General features: G+C 46.6%; 1 protein-coding gene across 4 annotated transcripts in view; it reads left to right on the top strand.

Annotated features, from left to right (window-relative positions):
• CELSR1 (cadherin EGF LAG seven-pass G-type receptor 1) overlaps positions 1-18,706 on the top strand; it is a 520,725-nt gene that overhangs the window by 378,649 nt on the left and 123,370 nt on the right. For all 4 annotated transcript variants that reach the window (XM_086967271.1, XM_086967267.1, XM_086967274.1 and 1 more), the window contains exon 9: positions 7,070-7,236. In XM_086967271.1, the coding sequence (XP_086823397.1) occupies positions 7,070-7,236 (167 nt within the window). The remainder of the gene's footprint in view (positions 1-7,069; positions 7,237-18,706) is intronic.

Genomic DNA, 18,706 nt, shown 5'->3' with positions numbered 1-18,706 from the left:
TGCGCCCCGTCAGTGAAACGGAGTACGCTATAGTGCCACGGCTTGAGTGCCAGTTCTGCATTTTCTCCTTTTATAGGTCTCTCTAGTTTCTTTCCTGATTTATTTTATTATTTTAGTAAAGCACCATGTAGCTCTCTAGACAATGCTACTAGGTTGCTGATTTACTTATTTCATCTGCTGCACACTACGTTACACGTGGCTACTGAGTCTACCCCGGGCAGCCTTCTTGAAGTGTACTTTCCATAGTATGTAATTATTTTACCATTCTAAGATGGCTGCTACAGTTAGAAGCTGCACGTCATCGATCTTGGAATTGTGAAGCAATTAATCACTTTATGCAATACCATTCCAAGAAGGCTGCTCACTGCTGCTTATTTTTTTCACTTGTTAGTTGCAAGCACATGCCCTCCGTCTTTACATAGTGACATTTTTCTCTTTTCTTTTCTATTGTGCTTACTTGTTGAGTTTGTGTGCCTTATTGTGGATGAATGTAAGAATGAACTCAATGGGTGGATGAATGTATGCATGTGCAGAAGTAAGAGTGACAGTGCATATATGATGAGGTTTGAGTACCAAAACCCACCCGTAAATAATGGCACTTTGAGTTAAAAGCTAGACCTACTAGCATTGTCAATGTTTATTTGGTAAGGCAATCTTACGAGACCTGTATTGTTTCATACACTCAATGTACATATTGTGACACCTAGTACCCAGAGGAACTCACCTGCAACCATCCCAGTGAGGCATTCTGAGCCATCTGCAAAAGTTAGAATCAGACAATCGTTAGCCGAAGTGTAAAGGGCTATCAACAGTTTTAAAAAACAAGCATTTACAATGCAATGGTTTTGCCTTTGTTAAAGTTAGAGCTATTGGCATTGCTCTTGACATTATTTTTATTTGTTTTTTTTTTAACATAAATAAATGGCATTGTCATTTACAATAGCAAATTCAACCACTCATCTAAACACCCAGCCACTGATCCACCCGCTCATCTATCTACGCATGCACTTGCCAATCTCTTCATTCACCCACCCAGCTGCCCACTTGTCCATTCTGGTACCCACTCATCTATCAAAGCAGGCGCCCGCCGACCTCATCATACATCCGCTCCCTCGTCCCTCCCTCGAGCTGCCCACCTACTCATCCATCCACTCATCCTTCCACCTATTCATCCATCCGCTCACACATCCATCCGCCCACTCATCAATCTGCTCATCCTTCCACCCGCTCATCCATCCTCTCACTCATCCGCCTGCTCATCCTTTTACCTACTCATCCACCCACTCATCCTTCCACCTACTCATCCACCCACTCATCCTTCCACCTACTCATCCATCCATCCGCCCACTCATCCTTCCACCCACTCATCCTTCCACCCACTCATCCTTCCACCCACTCATCCTTCCACCCACTCATCCTTCCACCCACTCATCCTTCCACCCACTCATCCTTCCACCCACTCATCCTTTCACCCACTCATCCTTTCACCCACTCATCCATCCGTTCATCCTTCCACCTACTCATCCTTCCACCCACTCATCCAACCGCTACAGTGAACTCTGCGTGACCTACAGGTTATGGGCTTGGATCCCAGCAAGGCCCACTACGTTTTTCTTTCTTCTGAGGACGATATGGTGTGTATCCTCTAGTTTGCTAATAACAACATTACTGTTGAGGCCTACAAAACCCCCACTTAATAATTGTGTTTTGTATAAAGAGGTGATATCAGTATTGTTAGCAAATGCCCCGGAAATATTATCCTGGAGGTTCTTCACAGCTGTTCACTTAACTGTGACACAGCTTTACAAATATTGAACAACAATTGAAACTACAGAAGTCAGATATTCAAAAGAAATGTCCTCCTTAAACCCAGGAGTGAAATCACATGAAAGACAATGCTAGACTAGAACAAAGCATGAGAAGAATTAGTGGTACAGCAACAGAGAAAAACTGAAACGCGCCGGGGTAGATACTGTAGACCGCCACCAAAGAAACATATGCAATGATTTGGACAGTAGAGTAATTAACAAAGGACAGAAATGGAAAAAAAATGTGCTCATTCTACTGGCAGCAGGAGATGGTGAGATGAAGTAAGAACTAGAGGTCATGCAAAATAATAATATTCTGAGCGGATTACTAAAAAACTGAATTACCAAATAAGAACATTATGTTTGAAGCCTGGGAGAGTCCTTTTTCACAATGCACTGAATTCCACATTACAGTGAGCGCTAACCTGACATGCTTACAAATGCAAAGAACATGAAGAGATATACCTTTATCAACGAGGATAAGTGTGGGCCTACAGTATATTTAAATGTACAATTTCTTGCCCTAAAGAATTAAAAGGTCATGTATAAGCACAGGTACAAAATAATGTATGGTGATACAGAAGAAAGATGCTGCCGAGATAGCAAAAGGCTGGAGTATACCTTTTTATTAACTTTAATCAACCGGAAATGGATGAACTCCTACATCTTTTAAGAATTCACATCTAACTGACCAGGAAATAAAAGTTACAGGGTATCATTGTAAAAAAGTTCACATTTAAGACGGTGGTATCATATATCGGACATGGTTACTCTTCCCAATGGGTTTTAAGATTGTTCATTTCAAAGATTAAAATTCCGAGATCTTTTCGTAAAAGCAAGCTGATGTGAACAAATGGTTTGTGAAGCAGGTTTAAGCTTTCCCAAGCTGTGGTAACGTAGCAGTATTCGGTAGGGGTAACACGAGGTGAAAAAAAGTCACTATTTGGACCAAAGGTGCTAATAAATCTACATTTTCACATTTGTTTCAAAATTGCAAAGTTGACAATCCGTGCGATTCCCACAGTGCAGCTGACCTACACTGACACACCACTGTTTACTGCCTTACAGGCTGCATGCTTCTCTTGTATTACCGAGGAAAGCGGCTCGTTCTACCCTGGCCAATGAGACTAAATGAGATTTTAACTTACTTCGTGGATTTAACTCCTTGTATCCTGGGTACACTGATTTATTTATAACTTTTACATATGAAAATCAGCATAGCCTAAATCATATGCCTCTTAAGAATCCTGATTCCCCCTCTAAACAACGGCAATAAATATCATATTACATCCAGTGAATCCGAGTGTGATAGCAGGTGTGGGTATAAATATATATATATATATATATATATATATATATATATATATATATATATATATATACACACACACACATATATATATATATATATATACACACACACACACATATATATATATATACACACACACATATATATATATATATATATATATATATATATATATATAACACACACACACACGTATATATATATATATGTGTGTGTGTGTGTGTCTGTGTGTGTGTGTGTGTGTGTACATCTCTAGCTATGTTTATATACTTTCACTGAAAAAAGCCAAAAGTTAACGTGAAATTAGTGGTAGCTTTGGTTATGTCAACAGTGTTAAAATAGAAATTCACTTCAAAGAAACACAGTCAAAGTGAAGTCCGGTTGTGAATTAGAACTAAAAACACCTCTGAAATTCAAAAGTCCATAATTCAAAGCACAGCCACGCAAACTGTAACTCAAACACCAAATACGACGCTGAGGATTTCACCCATCATGCAATAACAAATGTTGTAAACAATCGTCGAGATGACATTTCATATTGCAATAGCCCCTAAACACTATGAAAGAAATGGCTAAGAAGCCAGTATTACCTAATGGTTGGAGTTCGCATTGCTATGTAATTGCATTGTGCTTTTAGGTGTTGTTACTAATTAGCATAAATATTGTGCGCTCATAAGCGCTGCATCTGATTAAACAACGGACAATAGATATGCTGTGCATAGTAGCATCATTATGACCGAGAGACCCATATTTCCCACGATATAGTACAATACATGCATATCTAAGAAGAAGTGTAAACACAGAAGTAAGGGGTGGAGGTTAAGGGATGCGTTGGTTCTCGGATCACTAAAGGCAAACGGGTTGTATAGATTACTACAGAAGAGGTACACGGATTGTATAGTGACTTGGAAGAGACTGCTGTGGTCTTTTACATGCACCACTCTTTCTGTGAGTTGGTCCCACAGGCGGGATAGTATTACGAGCCACGCTTTACATTGCAAGAAATAAATGACATCAGAGCAGCAGAAACTGAGGGGGTGCAGATAGTAGAACACGTGCTTCTCAACCCGGCTCCCTGTCCAGCCTTGCAAAACACAACTGCGTGTGTCAGGTGTACTAGTATAGTGCCGACCGCGAGAGCGCTGGCTTCTAAACGCTGTGAGGGTCTGCTGACGGGAAAGTAAAGCACACGAGAGATGGGCTCTGAATTGAGCAGGGCTCCAGTGTCTCTGGGTGTGCCTTATTTTCCTTGAAAGAAGCCACTTACAGAATAGTAACCATGTGTACGGTTTTAAGAGGGAGCTGGGCGTAAAGGCACAAAAACCAGAGCACATGATGAGCCAGCGCACTTTTAGAAAGGACGGACCTCTCGGCGCACCCAGGCTCAGCAAAATTATACCGGTTTTATTCAGCGAAAGTGAAGCAAAGGACGGCAAACAAATTCGCCGAGGATCACACTGTTCATCAAGCGAGGATGCTGGCTTTAGAACCCATATACCTGGACTACACCTGTCATTTTAGTCATTTAGTCACATGATCGCATCTCACCCGAATTATCAACTCATCAAAACTATGAGGTCATTTTTGTGCTAAGGATCGACCTTTAGAACCCCCGCCAATTTCACCCAGTGAGCTGTGCACGTAAGCGCAAAATTAAATGTAACTTGATTGTGTTTATTAGAATAGATAATACATTCGTTGAAACCAGCGCAGAGGTCTAGAAGTAATGCACACCCATATCTGAATTTGCTAAAACTCTCCCTATGACGGCAAAATGAAGAGCTATCAGCCCACCTCTTCAACAACCAATAACCATTACAAAGCGCATGAAGACCACTTTCTCCCGGGGTTCCCTCCAGGCCACGGGAGCCCCGCGGGCGCCGCCATACTGCTTGCCGTCTTCCTTCTTGTTGCGGGGGGCGGGCACTTCCGGCCGGCCGCGCTAGGATTGGCCGGCCGGCCAGTCACGGGGTTAGGAGAGACGCAGAAGTGCCGGCAATGCCGGACCAGACACGGGGGCGTTCCCGGCGTCCCGTGACGTCGGCAAAAGCCAAAGAATGTCGGGAACGCCCCCGTGTCTGGTCCGGCATTGACGGACAGGCCCCTCGTCCAATGGCAAGGCTCCGTTTACGGAGCCAGCCAATCAATGACGAGGGCCGAACCAAGCCACACTACAGTTCTCATCAGGTTTTCGCCTGCGCCGAAAAGATGCGCAGAGCGCATCTTTGGCGAGGCAAAACCTAAAAACGGCTCTTCAGGAAAGAGTGAACCGCGAAAGAGCAGGGGGTCCCAGTTTGTAGCTGAGCAGAGTAACTTAGTAAAGTTGAAGGGATAATGTAAACATTTTACACTAGCTAAAGTTGAATAAATTAACCATAAACACAAGGATTCCTTTGCACTTGTGCAAGGTAGAAGGCTTCAGAGAAGTTGCGGATTTAAACCAAACTTTTTATACTTGTTATGAATTGAAAAGTAGACCTAATCAGGCAGTGTTGAAAGACTGGGAGGGGGAGCAACAAAAGAGGAATACACAAGACTTATAGGACTCTGAAGATGAATGTGACTAAAAATCTGAAGAATGGAGTGGAAAATGTATTGGAAAACAGCCGAGAAAGAATAAAAAATACAAATGAAGGGAAGCCTCCCTGTCATCATAGTCCAGCAGGCAAATTGTGCATAGAGATGCACAGCACCAGACATAGAGATGCACAGCACCAGACATAGAGATGCACAGCACCAGACATAGAGATCGACAGCACCAGACAATCGTTGAGGAATTGGGAGAAAAAGATGTGCAGCAACAGATAATTAGCACAAGGCAAGAAAGTGGGCAGTAGGACGTGCATCAATTGAGAATCATTAACCATTCAGGAAGGAGTGACAGATAAACATAATCAGTGAGAAAGGGAAGTCATAGAAATGTACACCAGTAAAAATCAATTAACAGTGAGGACAGGAGTGGTAAAGACGCATAGCAAAAGGCAATAAGTTATCAGTGGGGAATGCAATGTAAAAGACATTCCTGGCCCAGGAAATATAATAGGTGTGTCCAGAGCACTCGATTGTCTTCATTTACCAACGTTTGCCCCAAACATAGTTGTTTGTTTCAGAAGGTGAGGAGTGAGGAAAGAATTGAGTATTGCAGCTTGTCATTTTGCGCAGTAGCAATCGCTACAGGGCAGAAGTGGTGGTGCGGGGAGGTGTTTAAAAAAAAAAAAAAGCTAAATCCACTTACCTGCCATCTGCTGCCTCTCCTCCATCTGATGCAGGAAACAGAAAGTACACAGGCTCCCAGACTCCCCTAGCCAATCACAACGCCGCTGTCATCCGCATGACAGCAGTGCCATGATTGTTCTGAGTGCCGTGGTTCGACGCTCAGACAGGGACTGGGAGCCTGAGCATTTTCTCCACCCAAGCTGTGCAATACGGCCGGGTGGAGAACATGCTAAGTCCGTATGACTGTTTGCGCACTTAGAAAGTGCCCATCACTTCTCCCCGTGTTCTGTGGGCAGTCCTGCCCGCCCACCCCACACCTAAACAGAGCCAGTATGGAAAAAATAAATTATAACAACATGATGTTCTCATCATTTTATTTTTCCTGTGGGGCGATGCTCTTCTGCCTTAGCGGAGGAGCCGCCACTGGGTTGTCGTTGCCCTGGAACAAGGCAGTGGGTATCAATAGGAGTATGGTCTAAGGCAGCGTTCTAGATAAGTATACTTCAGCAACAACTGTTTGTTAAAGATGTCCTAACTGATACTTGAAGAGTGTATGTTTGCAGCCGAAGATTTGGATGGGTTGGTTGAAGTCTGAGGTGTGATGATAAATGGAGTTCTCAAAGTTGAACCTTTGGTGAAAGAAAAATACAAAGTGATGGCCAAACGTCCCTATATTTAAAAATGCCTGTGTTTCATCGCCAAGAACCTGACGTCTTGAACTATTCCTTTCCAGCCATGCCGTTTCCCAAGCACTTCCACGGGGAGGGCATTATCCTCTGGAGCGAGCTGGATATCACCATCTCCGTGCCGTGGTACATCGGGCTCATGTTCAGGACCAGGATTGTGGATGGGCTGCTACTGCAGGCGAATGCTGGAACTACCTCCAAGATAAATATCCAGGTAAAGCCAACGTGTCGTATACCCTACTCCATACCGTTGGGCTCCTTCGCCGAGTACTATTGGTCCATGCCGCACTGAGCTAGGTCTTCAGTCTGCATAGACCTCCAGGCAAAGGTGCAGTCTTCAATGCACTAGTAAATCCGAAGGGATCCTTTCACATTGGCCCTTTTGTTCTCCTCTCCGGTTAAAAGCTTTTGGTTACTACTCTGACTTTTTTTTTTTTTAAAGGTACACAATAAGGAAATACAAGTATGCATTACCTTGGGCGAGAACAACCGGTCTATTCAGAATGAAAGTGTACTGCGAATTAGTGCAGTCTCTGGGTTTTTAATTTCCGCCCTATTTACCGTCTCTCCTTCGCTATGCCCCTTGGTGAGGGCAGCGTTAGCTGGGAGGGTCGGCTTCCTGTTGCATGAATTGCAATTGTCAAATTATTGTAAACTCATCAAAATATTTGTGTGATAATTCCATGTTTAAAACTTTGAGTGCCCATTTATTTTTTTTAGTAGAAAAAAAGACTGCTCCAAATTAAGCATATGATTGATTACCTTTCCAACGGAAAATGTTTTCTATAATGATTTCAAGAAAGCTTCCTTGAGATTTTAAACACCTTCTCGGATCTCAGCAGGCGCCAGTACACTCCTGTCCTCGAATCAGCAACTGGGGTGTCTGGCAGAGAGGGGAGGCAGGAGCAAAATTGGGACAACGGCTAGTTGCTGTCAATTATAGCATCGAATTGTTTTGAAGACCTTCTCAGCCTCTCATTAGTATCTTTTGGCGGTCGCCAAGAGAAACCGCAACATGCACTGGATGAAACGTGTTAGTGGACTGAATTTGGCATATGGATGACAGACGAACCCAGTGAATACATTTAGCTATGCATCTGTTTTCATTTGTATTAAATTGTTCATATTGGCTCAATGTTGTTCGTTCCAAAATGTTTTGGGGTACCCACAGCCATTTGAGGTCACCCGTGAGTTGGCTGGCCAGTGGCTAGGCTGCTTAACTTTAGGGAGACAGCCTGCTGAGAAAACCATGGATCATGTGCTCAGACCTCGAAGTGACAATAACAGTCCGTGTCGTTCAGCGTGCCCTCAAGCTAGCTCTTTTATGCCAAACTAAGGGCCTTATTTAGGTCTTGACAGATGGGATACTTTGTCACAAATGGGATAGATATCCTATCCAGTGTATTACCAGTGCCAGAGGATATAATGCACTTGTAACAGCGTACGGTATAAGTTACCCCATCTACCAAGGTCTAAATCAGGCCGTACGTATTCTAAGTGATTGTACTTCACCGGAACACTTTGTTGATGGCTAACACATTTGTTGTGCCTGCTTTTTTATGCTGTTCAACTTCATTTCATAAACGCGTGCCAGGGTTTTGTCATAGTAAAATAAAAAGTGCCTTTTGGTGAATAGCTCTGTCATTCGTGTAAAGTAATGGTGCGAGACCAATAGAGATGGACTGTGTTTACTTTGCTATGAATGCTCCTAGCTTGTACTCTCAATTATTCCTCGTTTCATTGGTCAATTCTGTCCTTGCATCCTGTCTTGAATCATTCCACCACTAAGGAGAGGGTCCCTGGAAGAGATAAAGTGTCACCAGGAAACTTGCATAGATCTAAAGGAACTACTCCGATGTGATTGATTTTTTTAAGTGCCGCTGTCAAACAGACCTATTGCTAACAATATAGGTAGAGTTTTGAGTCTGCCCTTCAACCACTGGCTTTCTTCCACTGGCCTCTCTCAGCCACTGGCTTGAGGCTTTGTCAATCATGTTTTGCCTCCAAAAGTTTCTATCTCCTACTTAATGCTATTGGATGTTTGGCTGTATCCTTCCATCTTCAGTATAGTACTTGTATCTAACTGAATGAGCAACTACTTTACAAATGTAGCCCTCTCTGTCTGCTCCTGCGGCTCATGCCCTAGCGTGCCAATGCTACTTGTGTTGGCTTATAAAGCCCAGACCTACCAATGCTTGTCAATACCCTGTTCCTATGGTGTCTGTCCGTCGGCGAGTCAGATGTTGATCAGTTTTGTCAGTCTTCAAAACTGGCTGTTCCCCAAAGACACCCAAACGCAAACTGTTTTCTCTCTGTCTGTTCCTTAATATCGATCACCTGGTGTTCATGAGCATTCTTTTCTTCAGTATTTTCATGTTTCACTTTTATTTTTTACCAGTTTCACATCTGCAGTCACTGTTATCAGGTTTCACTTTGGAATGCCCTTTTCCCACATCCTCTAAACACCCTCATAGTTCTATTATTGTCTAAAGTTCCTCCTTTCTGTGTTTGTCTGCAGTAACCTTACCCTTTGACGTGACTGGCGGCATTATTGATGGACTGGTGACAAGCGCCTTGATTCTGCCTCTTTCTCTTTGTCCATTTAAAACACTAACTTGTTTTCCCTCCATTCTCCTTTGTCCTGGAAAGAGGATAAGGCAAAACCTTGTGTATGGCTTATAGTATAAATACATTTCCATTGCACTCAATTTAACCCCAGCCTTCCAGTTCTTATAACGATTAAGCATAATTGTAATGTGCTACTTACTTTGACAGAATATCTTAGCATCCAAAATACGTGTGTCTCTTTAATTGTGTGGTTTGTAAGTTCTGAAAGAGCCAGTTTTTCCCTGATGGCTGTCTTTATTCAAATGTTGCTAAATTTGAGCCCGTGCCATTGGATTTCTCTCTACCCGATTGTTCTAATACAATTTCCGAGAAGACTCCAAGTCTGCTCTGCAGCCTGTCCAGGTCCATGCTGCCAAAATCAAAAGCTTCACTACCATTGCTTTGATGCTTGCCTACGCTGCTCCTACAGCAGGCCTCCGAATGGTCTCCGCATCCGTTCCAAGAAACCCAGGCAGATTGGGCCCACTCTGCCCATTCATTATCTGCCTCTTTGCTCCTCGTGCTTTGTGCCTGTATTAAAGATTCCCCGAAATGTATTATTTCTTACCCCACCCCCCTGTAAATCTAGTAAACAGAATTTTGGAGGGGGTCTGGTCGTCACCACTTATGTTTGCAGAAAGCATTTGCTAGATTTTGAGGTTTTGTTTGAAACCCTTTGAATTTTTTTAGTGAAACTATTTATTTTGCCCCCTTTTCAACAGGACTAATTTTTCTTCTTGATGTACCATCTTTGTACAAAGTTCAGTTGATAACAATTTACATTAGCTATTACCGCTTTTTGAAAATATTGTTCTTGAAGTATTTTTGGAGCTTGCACTGCTAGCCATTGTTTGCCTCCAGCAGCACTGATCCTGAAGTTTGGGCATTTACTGAACACAATTTATTATTAATTTAGGGGCTTTGTGTAGCTCCTCAGTGCTGCTTCAGTGACAAAGCAACAAGCCTTTTGTTCAAGGAAATCTCTGCATTATAAGACCCCTGGTGGGTGTCATCAGTTCGTGCTCCTATTGAGGTCCTTTCAGACTTAAAAGATAGAGTCCAGGCAGTTCTCCCAGTCTACTCATAGTTTCAGGGTGCCCTCTGTTAGAGTCCAATACCTGAACTTCAATGAGGTGACATGGTTTTTCTTTTTCACAATATATAGGAGTTGCCCCTGAAGCCCTCAACATATCACCATGAGGTCCCACATTCCCTTTTCTCCTGCGGCCAGTGATGAGTGGGAGCTAGGCAGCCTACCATCACATGTTCATTGTCTGATGATGGGTTAGCCAGTCTCACCGGCGGGTTCCCCCCGCCCACTTTCCTCATGGTGTGCCTCCACACAGCATTCCCATTTGTCGATTCTGAAATGTGTCTGCTGTGTATGTCCAGAATGTTTCACAAAAAAAACATACAGGGAAAAGCCCATGTTCATTAGTTTGGCCTTTAAAGCCATACATTAAAATCCACAAGGGTTTCCTAGAGTATGCTTGCAAACCTGTGCCAGTAGGAGGATTCAGCCATACTCCTGAAAAATTATTAGAAGCCTGACAATCGAACTGGTAGAGGTATTTCAACATGCACAATTGTACATAGGGTAAACCTGCAGTTGTGAAAATGCCTTCCCGCATGCATACCTTTTCCTCTATTCTTTTATTTATCCACTGGGAATACATGATCTCCTATGGAAAAAAAACCTTATCTTACACTCCCACCAATTTTGATGGGGTTGTATTCCCATTTCTACCTCAGGACATTTACTCAACCCCTCATTATTAGCAAATCTCTATCCATCATTATCGTGGGAATGCATTTGGAATAGTTTGATGACACACATATCTATATTAGTGAGTGTGCACACACTTTCAGGGTATTCCTACTCTGGAACACACACTTTGCACCCCTCTGAATTGCTGTAACCATATTAAAATATTTGTGTGTGTAAATGCCTTTATAGGTGTTAAACTACTTCTGTTGAATTGCAAATGTTTTACTTTTGGATAAAAAGTTCAAATACCTTTGTGACTCACACCCACTCTGATTTTCCTGAGCCTCCATTGGTTTTCAAAGAGAGAGCGGACATGTCCGCTAGTTCCTCTTATGTAGCTGATAGACTTGGTCATATATAATTGAAGTATAAATGAATTAATGTTGCCACCAAGGTACACTCCATTGGTCACTTCCAAGAGTTCATTTAATCCTCCATGTTTCTGTATCGAACAGATGTGTCACACACGCAAGAGGTATCTAATAATTGCATTGAATGCACTGCTGAGATCAATAAAGCTCAATCACGATGGGCTTTTCTGCCGAGTTACATACCTGCTAGCACCCACAGAAGACAGTCCCAAAAGTCAATAGGTCAATAGTTGAGACTCCTTCCATCAAACCTCCTTAGACAACACAAAGTATTGTGTGTTTACCAATCCACTATTTTACCCGACTCAAATGTTTTCTGGTAAGTTATCCATGAATCAAAACCGTGATACAAGCCAGTCATGTGCAGGATCTTCTCTCCTCTAGCCCTTCCTATACAGCGGCATTAGTTCTGTCTCCATCCCATTATCATGCACACACCAGACAGCCTCAAACACACAGCGCAGAAAGAGTCTCCAGGAACATAGGATCCGATTTAAAGAAGTAGTTCTATATTTTACTTAGTTCTGCGGTTGTACTTTTTACCAAGCCCAGAAATGCCACCTAGTCTCCTATTTCACTATTGACAGGAAAATAAACCTTGACTTGAGTGTGACGTATGACAATGTCCCCCCGCCCCCCCAACTACTATGCCTTTAATTCGCTATATAGCGTTAAGAAGTGGTTCCTTCACTCAATGCCATTCATTACACAATGTTGTCTCTGGTGGTCTATCAGATAAGTCAAGGATTATCAACAATAAGGAGTAAGCCTTGGGGAACATTCTTAATTCAATGCATTAAGAAGTTAATCTCCGATTTATTCCATTATGTTTTCTATCAACTGCTTATGGCATTTCCCTTTAATTGCATAGCTTCCACTTCTTTGTTACAGACTGTGCTTGAGAGCTTCTGACATGCCTTTACTTGTTTCCAAGTATTCTACATCCAACCAGCCACACCTTTGAGCTGCAACTTTATTGTCATTGTTTAAGTTACATGCAAACATGAGTGATCTCTATTGGGTCATTTTAAGGCTTAAAGAAGCTTTTGAAATCTTCACATTTCTAAGACGTTATAGATGTATCCAAAAACACCAAAAGGTACAAGGGCACGCTTTCCTGCTTCTTGTTCTTTAATGTGTGTACTGACCTGCCTTCACCTAAAAACATCTCCTATTTCCGATAATTAGATTTTTCCTCAAACGGAATACATTCTTGGACAAGTGCTTTGAATTTTCCATTACCTGTTTTTTAGGTGAAATTGCAATTATAAACTGGTCAGAATATACCCTACACGTAATAAGTTAACAATTATAATTGAATGCACAATTGGTTAAAACCACTGCATTTCTATAAAAATATTATAAACAGCATAAATATACTTAATTAAGTCAGAGTCTAAGCAGAAAATCTAAAAGATTACTCACTTTCTCTTGACAAAATAATACATGCATATTATGTAGGTCTCATTGCACTTGATGGGTTTTTGCAATTCTGCAATATTCAATCCTGCAATATGTAGTTTTCATACTGTTTCAACATCAAACTTAATGAAATAAAACCCTGTTATTATGCGGTTTAGTTAATTTGTATGAAATAGCAGCGTGATCTATAAATTTTGTTTTATACCTGTTATATTAAAACAACATCTCATAAAGTCTTGATGCAAGGCTGTTGAGTAATTAGTCGCTCACATTTGTTGCCATCTTGTCAGATTGAAGCAAAGTTTTTAATGGCTTGATCTGTAAATTGGAACACGCAACCTGTAAGTTGTGGGTTTTTGTTTCTTAGGCAAGCCTCAACAGCTTCCTTACTGTTTCTAATCCCAATCTTGATAAAAACACATTTCAATGTGTTTACACTCAGTTATCAATGCGCGCCTCACACATACAGCATATGTTAGTTTCTTGTTCTTGGACCCATAAAGCTGAAAAACAGGCTCTGTGTCCAACTCATTCCAGCCAGAGCGCAATTCCTGCAGTGGTAACGAGTAAGACCCAAGGCAAGAAATTATAGTCTCCAAACCAAGTGGCACAATATCCGGGTATTCTGGTGGGCGAACCATGGTAGGTGTCTGGAGTTAGTCATCATTTTTTCGTTTTTAAAAGTAAAAAGGCCTTCAGTGATGGAGAATTTCATAGCCTGAGTGGCAGATAATGGTCTAAACTGACTGTAGGATGACTCAGTTGTGTACGTAGAGCCGACGTGTAAATTAGTTAGGGCTTTGCTTAGATACGTTGCTCAGGAGTTATCAGATGATAATGACCTTCAATTGAGATCTCCCTACTAATCAGCTGCTTTTGTGACCCTTCTTGCGTCTTGCATATCTTAAAGCACACATTCTCTAATCTGGTTTCAAATGCTATTTGTTGGGGGGCGTGGCCAAGATGGCGGGGTGAGCGGACGCTTCCTCCCGTAGCTCCTCCGGCCCAGCTCAGCTCGAGCCCCGATTCCTGCGCTTCTCTCCCCCCGCGGCTGCACTGCGGGCGAGAGAACTGTGCCGGAGTTCTTGGGGCACATTTTGATACCACTTTGACTTCTGTTGCCCCGGGGGAAGTCCCCGAAAAGTTTGTTCAACGATCGATCGGAGGAGTGGAGCCTGGGTCGCCCCGAGGAGAAGGGCCTGGAGGCGGAGCATATTGCGGCGCTGTCCGCGCGCCTCGGCTGGGCCGAGTGCTGAAAGCTGGAGATCCCGAGGGAGCGGACTAGACGGACTCCGCGGAGTGTGGAGGCTTCCTAGCCGGCGCCCTTGTGGCCAGAACCATCGCTGGACGACAGACCCCAGCCCTGCGACGGCGATCTACCCCCCTGCCATGGGTGTCGGTGTGTGACGCCTTGCGGACCCCGAGCCTGGAAGTGAAGGACGGTGGAGTTTGAGCGGTGCCCGAGCCGGGCGTACTAGTCGGTGAAACTGGGAGACATTGGTTTCGCACTTTCCCGACCCATTGCTGTTTGAGGGTCGCCCATAGACTTGCTGGCCTGGGTTGCCCTCCTAGGTTCCGCCCTCCCGCCATCTTGTCTTTGTGGAGCTGATACTGGTGACCCTCGCCCGCGCCCTTGTCATGCGGGCGCCTTGGTTCATCCTGGTGCCTACACATCTGCCGTCCTCCCTGGGAGCACACGGCAGAAAGCCTCCGACCTGAACATTGATGATCGCCCTGACTGACTTAATGGTCGTCTCGCCCTGACCCGGGCCGCCATTTTGTCGCCTGTGACGCACTACCCTTGTCCTCGGCGAGGACTTCACATCTGGTGCCCACGAGCGGCTGGGCGCGTCTACAGCGGCCAGCTCTAGGCTTAACCCACCGCGGAGGCCAAGATGACTGGGAGATGAGGCGCGGCACGGGGAGATCGCACTCTGCCGGACATGCTCGGCAGGGCCCAGCAACTACGAGACAGGGCACAGCCGTCCCCGGGGTCCTCCCGGGCCTCAACGGACGCCACCGGAGGCGAACCACCAGTCACGAGGTCCTTCATGGAGGACTTATTCAGCTCCCTCAGGAGGAATTCCAGACTCTCAAGACCGAGGTGGCCGGAGAGGTCCGTGAAGTGCGTAGAGAAATCGAGGGCCTGGGCGAGCGGGTCGACACTGTGGAAACGGCGGCCCAGCGTCGCGACGAAGAGATAGTTCATCTCCAGCAGGACGTTCTCCGCCTACGGGAGCAGTGTGTCGAGCTCCAGGCCCACTCGGAGGACCTCGAGAACAGGTCCAGGCGGAATAACATCCGGGTGCGAGGCGTTCCGTCCGCGGATGAGGGTGCGGACCTAGTGGCCTATCTGCAGGACCTGTTCCGCGACATCTTGGGAGAAGGAGCGGACTTCCCGATCCGCATCGACAGAGCACACAGGGTGGGCCGCCAGCGCCAGTCATCGGCACCCCCACCTGATATCCTGGCATTCCTGCCGGATTTCCCCCTAAAGGAGCGCATTATGACAGAGGCCCGCAGGAAGCAGCCGCTGTCCTTCCGAGAACGACCTGTGGCGCTCTATCAAGACCTGTCCGCCATCACACTGCAGAAGCGCAGGTCTTTCCGCATCGCTACAGACTTTCTGCGAGAGCATGAGACGGCCTATTCCTGGGGTCACCCCTTCCGTCTTATCTTCCGATGGAATGGGGTGCTACATCAGCTGCGCTCCTTACAAGATGTCTGTGGGGTACTGGGACTCACAGCTACAGAGGAAGAAGGGGCTACACCCGCATGGAGGCGCCCCGAGCGGCGGGGCCGACGGAGATCGAGGAGGCGCCAATCGTCGGCGACGGCGAGTCGCCCTGACTCCCCTACCATCAGGGCGGATATGGCGGAGGCCCTGAGGACTGCGGCCAGGAACTTGCCTGAATCTAATGGCATGGCCCAGACGGCCTAACTTTACTCCGGGGGGAGAGACTCTTAGCTTCTACGATGCTGGGTTGGGGCTGGGGGTTGGGGGGGGAGAGGTTGGAGGTGTGTGGCTGGACGTCCACTTGACTGTTTTCTGCAGACTCGCCCACTTGGGCTAGACTGAGACAATGGGGTGTTTTTTCTTGTTTTTGGTTTTGGCTGGTTGCCATGGGTTGGTTTTGGGGGGGGTTTAAGAGCGGGTTTAGTGCTGGGGGGGTCCCGTCCGATACTGTCCGAACACATGCGAAGCCGACTCTGGCCTTCCCTGCGCCCCTGCCCCGCGCGCCCCTTCCACTGATCCCTCGCTTGCTGCATAGCGCTTTGCTTCCCTGGGAGCGATGCCGCCCCTGAAAGTAGTGACCCTTAACGTTAAGGGTCTGAATAATCCTGTGAAGCGTAGGGCGATCCTTTCCCTGCTAGAAGGGTCGCAGGCGGATATCTGCCTCCTGCAGGAAACCCATTTGCTCTCTAAAGATTGCCATAGGTTGCGCTCTGCCAAGTTCCCCACGCAACTCTTTTCCTCGGCTGCGACTAAGACTGCGGGGGTAGCCATTCTTCTGGCCAGCTCCTTCAGGGGTGAGGTGTTGTACAAACATGCCGAGCAGAAGGGGAGGCTTCTAGTGTATCGCATGCGTTTGGGGGGTGTTGCCTTTACGGTTGGTTCCGTGTACAGCCCAAATGACCACCAGGATCGCTTCCTGGAATCTGTGTTGGTAGACGTTACTGCCTCGCCCGATCGCCATGTCATCTTGGGGGGAGACCTGAACATGGTCTTCGACTCCACCTTGGATAGGTCTGCCCAGCACTTTCCGCAGACGGGGGAGCTTTCTAGGGCGGTACAGGACCAGATTGCAGAGATGGATCTGCATGACCTCTGGCGCACCATGCACCCCGCCGATAGGGACTACTCATATTTCTCCCACGCACACCGCAATTATTCGCGGTTGGATTACCTCTTGGTGAGCGGACCGCTTCGCTCGGCCGCCACGGCGGCAGACATCGGGGTCTTGTCCCTGTCCGACCATGCGCCGGTTTCCGGAGTCTTTGCTTGGCCGGCGGCCCCCCCCTCCAGAGGGATGTGGCGGCTTCGGGACACGCTTCTCCATAAGAAATCGGTGGTGAAGCGAGTGGAGGAGGTCATCCAGGAGTACCTGACCCACAATAACAACTCCGACACGTCCCTGGCAACGCAGTGGGCGGCTTTGAAAGCAGTCGTCAGAGGGGAGTTTATCTCCATTTCCTCGGCGGAGAACAGGGAGCGTCAACGTAAGAGGGAGGAACTAACGGCGCAGGTCAGGGAACTTGAACAGGTTCACCGCCGGACGGGGGCTCCCCTGGTTTGGAGGCAGCTGAAGGCGGCGCGGAAACTCCTCTCTGCGTTGGACCTGGACCAGGCGGAGTATGCGGCGTTGCGCCTGAAGCATGCCTTTTACACCGGCGGAGATAGATGCGGTAAGCTCCTGACCCACCGGCTCAGGGCTGCGCAGCAACGCAACGTAGTAAAGGAGCTAGTGGGAGTGGATGGGGTCCCGGTTTCTGGTGACGCGGAGGTGGCGGATTCCTTCCGTGCCTTTTACGAGGCGCTGTACGCTGCAGAGCCCTCCCCACCGGGAGAGGCTGAGGCCTATTTGGAATCAGTAACCCTCCCGGCCCTGGATCCCGCCCAGGCGGACCACCTGGAGAGGGATATTCACGTGGAGGAAGTCATCTCCGCTATTGCACGGCTAAAGCACGGCAAGGCCCCGGGCCCGGATGGCTATACGGCCTTGTTTTACAAGACCTTCTGTCCCACTGTCGCGCCTCTCCTGGCTCGCTTATTCAATTCTTTCTCCGAACCGGGAGCCATCCCACCGGACCTTCTCTCGGCGACTGTGTCGGTTATTCCGAAACCGGGGAAGGACCGGACTCTGTGCGGCTCGTATCGGCCCATCTCGCTTCTAAATGTGGACCTCAAGCTTTACACAGGGATCTTGGCGGCCAGACTGGGTCTGCACCTACCAGGTTTGGTGGAGGCGGACCAGGCCGGTTTTGTACCCGGTAGGCAGACGGTCGACAACACCAAGAGGGTGATGCACGTGCTAGAAAAGGCATCGCGCGTCCCGGGGGAGCGGATGCTGCTATCGGTCGACGCGGAGAAGGCCTTTGATAGGGTTCATTGGCCGTACCTCGAGCTGGTTCTCGGGAAACTGGGGATCGGCGAGAAGTTCCGCACTATGGTCTTTAATTGTTATAGGAGGCCGTCAGCATCGGTGCGTGTCAACGGGCACAGCTCCAGCAGCTTTGCCATTGAGCGCGGCACGAGACAGGGTTGCCCCCTTTCGCCGCTCCTGTTTGCCCTCTATATGGAGCCGTTTGCCCAGAGGATTTGTGATAACCCGGACGCTATTGGGGTGAAGATGGGGCAATACACGCATACTGTCAGCTTATATGTGGACGATGTCTTGCTGACCCTGGATGACCCCAAGCGGTCGCTCCCTGCCTGCGTCCAGGAACTGGACTCCTTTGCCCGCGTGGCGGGCTTCAAAATGAATATGTCTAAATCGGCTGCCCTGGACGTGTCA

The sequence above is a fragment of the Lissotriton vulgaris genome, chromosome 1_1 (assembly GCF_964263255.1).
Source record: "Lissotriton vulgaris chromosome 1_1, aLisVul1.2, whole genome shotgun sequence".
Taxonomy (NCBI): domain Eukaryota; kingdom Metazoa; phylum Chordata; class Amphibia; order Caudata; family Salamandridae; genus Lissotriton; species Lissotriton vulgaris.
The sequence above is the reverse complement of the archived record's forward strand: the minus strand, read 5'-3'. Positions and strand labels throughout refer to the sequence as shown.